This window comes from Protopterus annectens, chromosome 3.part0, assembly GCF_019279795.1.
Source record: "Protopterus annectens isolate FY-2018-M chromosome 3.part0, PAN1.0, whole genome shotgun sequence".
In the NCBI taxonomy this organism is placed as follows: Eukaryota; Metazoa; Chordata; order Ceratodontiformes; family Protopteridae; genus Protopterus; species Protopterus annectens.
The window spans coordinates 1,911,753,351-1,911,765,704 of record NC_056731.1 but is presented as its reverse complement, the minus strand read 5'-3'; the positions used below and the strand labels follow the sequence as shown (position 1 = coordinate 1,911,765,704).

At 42.4% G+C, this 12,354-nt stretch overlaps 1 protein-coding gene across 1 annotated transcript in view; it reads left to right on the top strand.

The window, feature by feature from the left end:
* The window catches only part of LRRCC1 (leucine rich repeat and coiled-coil centrosomal protein 1), a 1,845,576-nt gene that overhangs the window by 1,702,115 nt on the left and 131,107 nt on the right, over positions 1–12,354 (top strand). Inside the window, exon 18 of the mRNA XM_044066062.1 lies at positions 1,544–1,679. Coding sequence (XP_043921997.1) covers positions 1,544–1,679 — 136 coding nt within the window. The remainder of the gene's footprint in view (positions 1–1,543; positions 1,680–12,354) is intronic.

The window sequence follows — 12,354 nt, the reverse complement described above, 5'->3', positions numbered from 1 at the left end:
AAAAAGAAGGGAAAAGATTCTGCATACCCAGGATGTGAAAAGGTAGTTTAGGTACTACCTTGACAGAACAAAGCCCTTTAGGAATGCTGTGCAGCTGTTTGTCTCCCATGCAGAGGCTAAGGAAGGTCAACCTGTCTGTAAGCAAACTATTGTACAATGGTTGTCCTCTTCTGTTGTTTTCTGTTACTCCCACCATGGTAAATCTCTTCCAAGCATGTTTGACCAGGCTTTGTTAGGACCATTCTCCAGGGATCCTAATCCTTCAACCTCCCAGGTACGATAAGTTTTGGAAACCAGCACACAAAATACCACTGAGGAAGGGGGAATGATGAGCATAGTAAAGTTGCGTAAGTCCTGCTATAACAGCAGTTGTTCGAATTCCCCACACGCCATCTCCCATCATATACAGCTGGAGTGGGTTCCAACCTCAATTCAGTTGTTAATTTATTTTTTTATATGGTATTTTGACTGGCTGTGCATTTACTCTTACTAGATTCTGGCTTCAGGTACTTTCCTCCCCTTCTGTGTGGAAAGGAAAAGGGCTGAACACTCCTTGTGACTTCACTTTCAGGATATGCTTAGCCAGTTATCTGTCACAGGAAGAGAAAGGGAGGGGAGTCTGAGCTTTTGAAAGCTAGCCAGTACTGAGCTACCTTGGCAGGTAACCCAAAAATACCACTGAGGTAGTGAGCTATTTGAACATCTACTACTACAGGTAAGTAGGACTTTACAGAACTGTACTTTGCATGCCTGAGATGGTTTCCTGTAAGATTTCTCGTTTTATGCCATTGCAGTCTGCTATTCATCACTGAAAATTAGAACTTTCCCAGGGAATGACAGCTGCAAAATCTGAAATTGAAGACTGACACCATCACTGGAAGCATTCATTTCATCACAAGAATCTGCTACTAGAACCACTTTTGGAAGTCTCTTATTATCGTAACTTACTAAAAAAACTCTCTGCTCCTGTTTTACCCTCTGCACAATAATCTGCTCTTTCATATCTTAAGCTTTCCTTATTTCTTTACCAGCTTCCTTCTGGTTCAGTCATACGTTTTATCATCATCCTTCATTTACAGCCTAAACTTTGTATTCATATAATTCCCAAATTTGCAGCCTCTTCCACAGAGGTCTGTAAGACCTTCCTTCTCTTTTTGCCTTGGTTACTCATTCTTGGATATTGAATATACAATGCTGAAAGATATGCCTTGAGATGTCCTCATAATTAATGTTCTGGTGTCTCCTCTTTTTATAATTTTTAGATTTTGCCTCATCTTCCCAAAATCTGACCCTCTAGAGTTTTGATATATTGATCTTATACTATGTAAGTCTTCTTAAAATTTATCTTAACTTTCACAAGTAAATGAATAGAACCACCATGTGATGGTTACTGTTTCTAAAATCACAAGCAACTGTGCATCCTTTACTGTGGCATTGCTGGTTAAAACCACAATGGCCGCTCTGGTTGCAGAGAGATTTGTCAGCAAATTTTTACAAGGTTACTGTTACAAACTGTGTCACATTGTTTAATGTTGTGTTTTAGGGCCACAACAGAAAAACTCCGCCTTGTGGATGATGCATTTCGAAGACAGCTTGAATCAGTGCAGGCAGCTCATCAAGCAGAGCTACTTCAGTTAGCCACAGAAAAACAAAAACAACTAGAGGAAGCAAATAACAAGGTAATGTGTATGTTGTGTTACTTAAATGTGACATTACTGCATTTTTCGTATTCATTCATCTTTTTCATGTATGTATTAGTCATCAGGTCACATATTAAAAGTTTCCTTCTCTGGATAGTCGCACTCCTCAACAGAATTTCTAATAATCATTATTTGGTGATATAATCAGCAAGTTTTTTAATGCTAAATATTGATCTGCATTGCTGATTGAGTACAGCAGCATCATAGGAGGAAAGGAGAGAGAGAATGTGAGAAAATTATGAATTGAGGCAACACACAGTTCACTAAGTATAGAATGTTAATTGTCAGAACAGTAGCTTTCACAGAGCAAGTGATGCATGCATTTCACTTATTTTTTCTATATCTGTATAATTTTCAATGCTTTAGTACAGCAGGTGAAAATTATGCATACTTTAATTCAGTTAAAGATATTTTGTCATGTTAAAAGACTTGAGCCGGCGGGTGATGGACTATTTTCAGCATCAAACAATATACACTTGAAGTAACCATTCACTCATTGATACCTGGTTTATCCAGTTAAGGTTCATTGGGAAGCTGGACCCTATCCCACTACAAACTGGTCTCAAAGCAGAAAAAAATATTCCCAAACAGGATGCCAGTCTAATACATGATACACTCTGTGTCTGTCTGTCACACACACATACACACACACCACTACAGGCAGTTAGGAGAGTTGGTCACCTGCACTATGTCTTTGGAATGCACGGGGAAACAAAAATACTTGGTGAAAACCCATGTGGACAGAGAAGTAGCATGCAAACTGCACAAAGAAGACACCTCATCTTGGGAATGAAGTACACTGATCAGGCACCCCTAGGGAGTAGGAAGTACTCCATCTGTGTTAATAATTATTTAACTGTTGCAGTAGCCTAAGCTGTATGGGTTATATCCTGCGAAGGATACAAAAACTGGCAAGCAGTCAAAGCTTCTGGGCACCTTCCCCATACTGTGAAGTTTGAGGATAACTGCTTAAAATCAGTGGTTAGGGCTCCAAACATTCAGAACTTCCTTGCATTGAAGTGTGCTCTCCCTGCGGGTTTCAGATAGTTGACAATCTGCTAGCACTTCATCAAGGCTGGGTAGATAAGTACCCCCAAGAGAGAAAAATTACATTCTCACAGAAATGTTATTCATATACTTATAAAAAGTGTTTTTAGTGATAATCACTAAATATTTTCTTCAAACGTATACTTTTTTTCAACTTTAACTGTTTGTGAGGAAAACAGTTTAAAATATTTTTTTATGTAAAAAAAATCTTTAATAGTGGTGTGGGAGTTGTCAGGAAAAACCTTACTTCTCAACTGTAATGTTACTGTCAAATGTTTCACAGTGTCTTTGGATTGCCTAACCACCTTTCAGGCTCTCTTCTCAGCTGAACCATGTTGAAGTCTTCAGGCTGTCTGGTCTCCCCCTCCCCCCACTCCCACCCCATCCACAAGAAGAAGAAAGTTTTTGGGGTGTTTTTGGAATGCATTCTGCCAAGTATCTGACCAGTCATCCAGTTTACAAAGCTTTAGGGCACCTTCCATCCACCCTAGCCATTCTACAACTTGAGGAGAGCAGTATAAAAACAGTGGCTAGGTGCCAAAAGTTCAGAGTTTTCTTGCCTCAGAGAAGGAGGCTGTAGCCCTGCCAGACATGAACAAAAAATGATAAAAATCCCACACCCTGGCTTCAAGGCAGCAAAAAATGGGGAAAGGGAGGGTACGTCCACTGCAACAGTGATCTATTTGTATATCTACAGTTATGGTAAGTTTACTTATACAACAGTGCTGTGTTCATCATTAGATCACTGTAGCAATAGCATAAGCTGTATAGAATGAATATCAGAGCTTAGAAATAAAGGGAGGCAGAATAAGGATGAGAGTCCAGAAACTCCCTGGAAGATAGTCATAGCAAAGTCTGCTGTGGACCTAGAGAAGGAATCTAGTTTTTGTGCTTTACAAAGGTGTGCACTGAATACCAAGTTGCTACCTCTACAATATTTCTGGAGTCCAACCCTTTCCAAAATGCCATTGAAAAAGACAAAGCTATGGTAGAATGGGCCCTGACCCAGCCAGCATGTGTCTTGATATGGTGAGAATAACAAAAGACGACCATTTAGAAATTGTTAGGTTGAACACAGGTTGTCTGTATTTCTTACTTTCATAAGCAATAAACAGTTGATCACAGTTCCTAAAGTTTTTTTTTTTTTTGTGGACAGAGCAATGGCATGCAAACTCCATAAAGATGGCAATCCAGCTTGGGACTGAAAGGGAGAACTAAGTACTGAGATGCAGCAATGCTGACCACTGCACCACGTCCATAAGTGAAATTGTTGTTTTTTAAAATTATTTTTTACATCATCGTTTAGACAGGTTACGCTATGTGTTTATTTTTTTTTGGGGGGGGGGTTACTTGTATTATACACTGTTCATGCACCTTTAGTGGACAGTAAGAACTCCATCTTTCTGGCTCCAAGCAGTATTTTTCCTGCAGGTTGCCATTATAGTGACAGTTAAATTTTAAATGCTTTGGGGTTTGTAGTGAGGTTAGCAATTGTAAGCAGCTGATCTGATGGTGTCAGTTTTCATTCTGTTCTCAACTGATAGGTTCGGATCCGATGGTTTAACCATTGCAAAAGCTCGTGACAACTTAGATCTCTTCCTTACCCGGAATGCACCGACCCCCATTACCTCAGATCTCATTTGCCGCTTCCAGCGAAAGACGTGGTTGCTAGTCTCTTGAGCTCGAATTTAGATAAGTTTGTTGTTGTTTCGTTTTACTGTTGTGTTTTTGATTTTCTCCTTTATCTTTCTTGTACTATTATACTTTGTAAAATACTATAGTTAGTATTTTCTCCCTTTTCCCTTGTACACTCATCATAGCTCTTCACTACTTTTGTAGGTAGCCCTTTCTCTTTCCTTTCCCTCTTGTCTTTAACAAAAAAAAAAAACTTTTATAGTTAGAGTCTATGTAGGTAAGACTGTGCAAAAATTAAAAGACAGAATTCGAGGACATCAACATGACATAAAGGTTCTAAATATTCAAAATGCCTTAGCTAAACATATTAAAGAAAATTGAAGGCATTGCTTTTTATTTAGAGTCCTGCAATGTGCAAAGGTCAACCGGCCGGGGTGGGGGGGGGGGGGGTTAGTCTGAATGACTATGTGGAAAGTTTAGAGTTATACTGGATACTTAAGTTGAGGGCTAATAAGTACCCAGGGTTAAATCCAGCTGTCTGATTCAAACCAGCTTTAAAGAGAAGGAGGGAGTAGTTGTGTGATGTCACTGGGTGAGGTTTTTCAGCCCTTTGATGATTGGCTTTTGTTTTATTTAAATATGAAACTGTTTTTTGGATCTGAAGAAACGTTGCATAACGCAAAAGTGCTTATCCAGGATTTATTACACACATTTTTTTACTTTTTATATGGTCGTGGTAGCCTTGCTGTTCTTTGTTTTTTATTTAAGCTTTAAAGTTTACAATTTTTTTTGTGTGTGTTCCTGTGATTGTTATTTTTTTTAGTAGTTTAGAGTTACTTATTAAAATGCCGGAGAAAGATAAACGGCAGGTTTTAAAAAGTGTGGAAAATGTGGTCAGAAAATACCCTTTTCTGATGCGTATATGCCTTGTGTGTACTGTCTTGGACCCTTCATCTCCAAGAAAGTTGTTCAATCTGTCATGCATTCAACCCAAGGGCTCTGGTTGAATGCAAAAACAAATTAATACTGAAAGGTTTACTTCCATCCTCCTTTAATGAGGCTTTGTCTGCAACTTATAAAGAAAAATCTAGAAACATTTCTCCCACTTCTCCAAGCACTTCCACTGCTTCTTATAAATCTTCAGAGAAGTCCTTGAAAAGGTCTCTTACAGATCCATCTGTTCCCTGGGATCCTAAGAAGAAAAGGCCAAAATCTATGGATCTGACTTCATCCTTGGATCCAAAACATATAAAGAAGCAATTCTTGGATCTGACTGTCTCTTCCGATCCAAAAAGCCTAAAAATTAAACACACCTTGGATCAGACCTCTTCAGATCTGACACAAAGACCTGATGATGTGATAGTTTCACCCAGAACAAAATACCCCCCCTAGGACCCAGTTCCTTCCAGAGTTCCTTTCCCCTTCTTGGAGAGGCCAAGATCTCCATTAGGAGTGTCCACTCGCTTTTCCAGAACCCTTACGGAAGACAATGTGGAGAGGTTAGTGAGGAAAATTCTCTCAGGGCAGAGCCAGTCGGTGATGATTCCCACTCCTACCCCTTCGAGTCAAGATATCCGTACTCGCAGTACTCCATCTTTACCAATTCCTCCTCTGGCACCTTTCAAGGTTTCAGAGCCCTTGGATCAGAGTTATCCGTGCCCATCAGCTTTGGATCTAAGAATTCCTTTATCCTCAGATCCAAGGCCTGCTGTGAGCTCTTCGGATCAGTCAGATCCAGAGAGCTCTCAGTGCCAATTCTACCCTGTCGGGTCAGAGGTGCTTCACTCGACTCCAAGAATTTTGGAGCCGTCTCTACACCTTTGAGCCTCGGCAATGGTTAGTGCGACTCCAACTTCAGCCTCAGATGGACTGTCCTCTGGACAGGGAGGGACCGTGGATCAGAGATTTGGCAGTCTCAGCTCCAGGGTCCTATCCCTCGCTGGGGTGGTCCGCTTTTGCTGTCATGGAGAGAGCCTTATTTGCACCCCTGACTCAGCTGGCGCCGACCCCCTCAGATCCTCTGTATACATCTGTACCATCTCTGCATCTGGAGTCTCAACTATACTCTCCACAGGGACAGCCAGTACTGAAACCCTGGACTTACCATCAGGGTATCCCACTTCTTCTGACACCTCCCCAGAGTACCCCGCTGAGGCACTCCCTAGAAAGAGAACATACAAGAAGAAGCATTTAGATTCCCCTGAATCTGTCACAGAAAATACAGATTTTGATGAGGGCAAAGGGTCCCCACAGTCACCTCCTGATGATGTCTTGTTCAGACACATCCTGAAGATTGTAAAACAGTAAGGTGGCTTTAAGCCAAGTAACTCTTCAGTGGAATCTGTACTCCTGGTGGTGGTCAGTACTGGCTCATCTACCTCCTGGGTGACTCCGACTACTGGCAAGCTCATTGTTTTCGTGGCAGGCATGGCAGGATTTCACGAGACTTCAGAGGAACCTGATTAAGGTGTACTGTCTGATACTCTGTCAGGTTCCATTTCTAAAGAGGTAAAAGCATCTCTCATCTCTCAGTTGGCTACCGTACAGTCAATATCCAACTCCTCCATGAGGCTGATTTCTATTGTAACAGAAGGAACCGCTAGAGTGGTGGGTTCAGGCATTGCCATTAGGGGAGACACCTGAATGCGCGCTTATATGATTTTGCGGAGCCCTTTAAGTCTTTGTTTGTCAATGCTCATTTTGATGAAACATCACTTTTTGGCCCCAAGGTTAAATATATTTTGTCCAGGTGTGAGAAGGATGGAAAAGCTCTTTCTGCCATGGGCGTACATTTTTCCACCCCTTAAAAATCCTTTTCAAGGAATCATCGAGGTGGGGGTAAAATGTGGTTCAAAAAAATCCCAAGGATATTTCCAGGAGCTATGTGGAGGAGGTTCCCCATACTAGACACCACCCTCGCAGCAGAGATGGCCAGCAGAACCAAAGTTTCAAAGATTCTTTTTTTGGTAAACCTTTTCAGAGCTCCTGAAAGGAGGCCCGATTGTCCCCCTCTGGAGGCAATCAGGGGTCATTTGTCCCTGCACCGGAGAGGCTGGATAGAAATAACATATACTTGGGTGCAGAGGATCATTTCCAGACATTATATAATACCATTTTTTCTATATCCTCCCAATTCAAGAAAACTCCCCAATGTTCCACCCAGTCAGAGGGAACAAGCAGCAATTCAAATTCAAAGGCTGTTAGAAAAGAGTCATCCTAAAGGTACCCCAAGAGCAGTTAGAATCCGGAACTTATTCAAGGTTCTTTTTAGTGCCAAAGAAAAACAGAGGACTGGAGACCGATTCTGGATCTCAACATCTTAAACAAATTGGTTTGAAAGACAAAGTTCCGGATGGTCACGGTTCAGTCAATTCTTCCATTTTTGGAAAGGACAGTTGGATGCACTCAACAGATCTTCAGGATGCGTACTATCATATAAGGATGAACAGACGATCCAGGAGATTTTTACACTTCCGTCTGGGAGCCAGTCACGACCAGTTCAGAGGTCTGCCCTTTGGTGTCACCACAACCCTCAGGGTGTTTAGCAAATGCTTGGCAGTCATAGCAGCTCACTTGTGACTGCAGGGATTCCGGGTGTTTCCATATTTAGACAATTGGCTCATCCCTGCTCCAACCAGGCATCAGCTCATTTTGGCAAGAGAAAATGTGATCCAGGTGTGCTGTACTAGGAATATCCATAAACTACGAAAAGCTTCATCTGGAGCCAAGTCAAAGTCTAGAGTTCACCGGAGCACTGCTCAATACAAAATTAACTAAAGCCTCATTTCCTCTCTCCAGAGTTCATAAAATAAGATCACAAGTAAAAAAGATAGTTTGCAGTACCAAAATCTCAGCCCACTTGGTCCTTCAGGCTTTGGAGGTCAATGGCAGCAGCAATAATATTACTACCCTTAGCCAGATGTCACATAGGTTCATAGATTAGTACTAGGCTAACTGCCCTTGTGGGCCATTTTTAAGCCTAGCCAATTGCACCCTGTGAGAATCAAACCCTGTACCTTGTGTCTGTAAGGTAAACACCATAACCATTATGCCACCCTCCCACATGAGAGTTCTCCAATGGATGATAGCCTCTCAATGGTCAATACTTCACATTCCTTTATCTGCTGCAATACGAATCAGCAGTATATGCAAGAGGGATCTAATGTGGTGGATTCAGTCAGAAGAGGTTCTGCAAGGCCATTTGTTCATTCCCCCTCAGCCTAAGACCATTGTCCACAGATGCTTCCCAGCTAGGGTGTGGAGGGGGGCATTACATGGGAAAGACAGTCCAAGGCACATGGTCCCCCAAAGAGACCACTTTGCATATCAATGTCCTCGAGTTGAGAGCAGTGCTTCTAGCATTGCAGATCTTTCAGAGTGCTCTCCCTTCAGGAACATTAATAATTCAAACAGACATGTCAGTTGTTTGGTAAGTCAACAAACAAAGAGGAACCAGATCTTACCCCCCCCCCCATGTCAAGAAGTGCTCAGAGTTTGGCAGTGGATGATTTCTTCCGACCACTTTCTTATAGCAATGCATGTTCCAGGGAACTCCAATGTATTAGCAGACAAACTGAGCAGGTACATCCTACTACCTCCCAAATGGTCCCTCAACAAGAATGCAGCGGAATTAATTTTCCGACAGTGGGGCCAGCCTTGCTGAGATCTCTTTGCATCTCCCCTAAACAACAAGTGCAGCAGCTACTTTGCCCTAATCCCCCCACAGGAGGCGTCATCGAGGGATGCTGTTCTGCATGATTGCCCCCCCCCCCAGTCTACTTTATGCTTTTCCCCCAATTCCTTTGATTCCAAAGTTCCTACGGAGAGCTGCCAGGCTGAAGAGCAAAGTCATCATCATTGCACCCTGTTGGCCTCGACAGATTTCTTTTCCCTTCCTGTGGCCTCATTTAATTCATCAACCCTAGATTCTGGACCCAGCTCCAAATCTACTGTCTCACCCAACAGGCATGATGCATCCAGATCTCCACAATCTCAAGTTGACAGCTTGGTTTCTCCATTTCCAGTAATAGCCAGACAACCTATGCTCTCATCTCCTGTCCTTCAGATTTTATCTTCCCTTAAACCGTCTACAAGGAAACTTTGTGCTAGTAAATGGAAAAGATTTGTACAGTGGACACTTTAAAGGGCTAATGGAACCCTTTTTTGACCTGCTTAATAATAATCTTGATTTCTTGATGAAGCTTATTAATCAAGGAGCTAGTTCTTCAATCTCACATACCACTGCTCAGTCCTAAAAATACTTAATTGGCTCGAACACCACTGCTCAGTCCTAAAAAGACTTAATTGGCTCGAACTCCCCCATCTTTTCCTCTACAACCAGGTCATATTAGCCCAAAAAATGCTTTACTACCCAGACAAAATTCCTGCATTACAAAACCTAATACATCCCTACTCCAGTACTAGAGTCCTATGCTCCAATAATAAACTTTGTCAAGTCATTAAACCTTACAACTCTGCTGGATCTTCCCTAGACTCTAATTTCATAGCCAAAAAGTGAAATACTTTGCCCACTAACATAACTGTAATCTCTTCCTTAGCCCTATTTAAACAATCCCTAAAATCATACTTACAAGCAAATAGGAAATATAGCTGTAACTCTCCAGGTTAGACCTCTGGTCACACAGGATTACCTCTCTCACCTTTTTATCAGACATTTTATCTTCACTTCTTCCTGAAACTTTCTCTTCCTTCTACTATTCATTCTTGTCCTATGCCTATACCCTAGAATATTCTCTGTATCTCTTCTACTCCACCTTTCCCCACCTGTCATCTAACTTATCTACCTAAAAAGTGTGTCATCCTTCTAACAGTAAAGTCTATCCAAAACTATCCTACCAGCTTTACATTTACAGCTTCAGCCTTCAAACTGAACAGCTTCTGTTAACTCACTTGGTTACAAATGTTTGTAGTTATTGACTACCATTATAGTTTTGATGTATTATGAAATTATCCTGCTCTGTAGCTGGGTATTGATGTACAAGGAAAATGTCTAACTTCTGTAACTGTGAAATTATAATAGATAATACTTGCGTTGTATGTGCTTTGTTATATGTGGAGAGTTTCTCCCTGGGCCTCTGCTGAAAAAAGACTTGTGTCCAGTCAGACTTTCCCAGTAAACAAATATAAAATAAATAAACAGTTAAAAGTTCAGTTCGCAGCAATTTCTAATTTCCATATTGGATTTGATGGATCCTCGCTCACTTCTCATAAGCTCTGTAAAACCTTTTTATGAGGCATATTTCTGTTAAGACCTCCATTTAAAGATCCCGCTTCTCCATAGGATCTCACTTTGGTACTGCAAGCCCTGGTTCATCCACTCTTTGAACCTCAACATGACTGTGATCTTAAATTTCTTTCTTGGAAAATGTTAATCTGATGTTGACAATCTTCATTCATTCTTGACATATGGGACTCTGTTCTGATCCTCAGAACCGGCTCAGCCATTATACAGCTCGCGCCAGCCAAAAAAACTCTCGAGCTAAAACTCTACCCACAGTACCTCTCTCTCTCCATTACCTCAGATCTCATTTGCCGCTCTGTAAGCAAGACGGTTTACTATCATAATTCCGACGCTTATGTTGTCGACACCACTACAACGAATGGCAAGGGTCGAATGGTAGCAATGTTGAACCCGACATTGTCGAAGTACAAATCTCGCCCCTATCTCGACCCATGTTAAAGCCTGTTTGGAGGACGAATTTGAGATGTACTTTTGGCAATGTCGGAATTTGACATTGTCACTTTTGTGCTTAGGAATCGGAGATACTGGCTTTCAACAGAATGCACTTCGGAGTTATAATAGTAAACCCAACAAGACGCCATCACAGCTAAGTCTTTAAAAAGCTAAGTTTAATGAAGCTTTGTCCAAGTCTGATTCCAAATCAGACCCTGCCAAAAAGAAGAACCACATGGTACCTAAGTCCCCCACAGCACCGGTGGCATGAAAACATAAGGCTACTGTTCTGACTAACCTCCATGGAACAAAAAAGCAAAAGTTCCAAAACTTCAACTTAAAGAATCCTCAGCACCGACAAATGCACTGTGGTGTCTTTGGCACCAGCGTTGACATCGCCTTCTTTAGTTTCTGGCTCGGTGATGACTTCTCCAACGGCATCTTAGCAGGCTCTTCCCCACGACTCAGTACCAAAACTAGACCTGAATCTTTGTCTCAGGAAGAGTAATCACTTTCCATAGACCCTTTTGCGGGTCAGTTGCCCAGTCCCTTTCTGGAACAACCTGAGTCCCCTTCAGGATTGTCTGTTCAATCCTCCAGGAGTCCCTCCAAGGTAGATGTCATTAGATTGGTGGATCAGCTTTTGGTGGCCAGGGGTATTCCAGCCCCTTCTCAGGCCCTGGACTCCTCCTTTGTCTCCTCCCCTGACTTCCACTGGAACGTTGGAGCCCAGCATTTCAATTCCCCTGGTACCAGCTTTTCCGGTGCCGTTAGGCATCTGTATCTCAACACCAGATGTTGATCTGACTTCTTCGGTTCCATCCTCGGAACCGACAGATACTCTGGGCTGAGACTCCACTGCCAGTTCAGAGGGTCTCAGATGGGCTCCTGTTTTTATATGGAGCCAACCTTGGCTCTCGATACCTTGTCAATTGTGGATCATTCCCCGTCTCCTGCTTCGGAGGGCAGACTCTCAGGGTGGGGTGTGACCTCGGTTTTGAGGTGGTCTTTCTCGGTTGCGGGCTTCCACTCATCATTGGGGGGGGGTCCTGCCTTCCAGGTTATGGGGAGAGCTTTAGCCTCTGCAGGCACTCAGCTGGTTCCTCCTGCATCGGAGTGTCACATTACCATATCTTCTGGTCCAGAGCTGTCAGCAATTTCCATGACAGGACAGCGAGCACAGACACTTCGTTACCCCTGCACAGGGCCCCTCTTCTTCGGAGTCTTCCTCGGAGATCTCTGTTGAGGAACCCCCCCCCCCCCCGTAGGAAGACATGC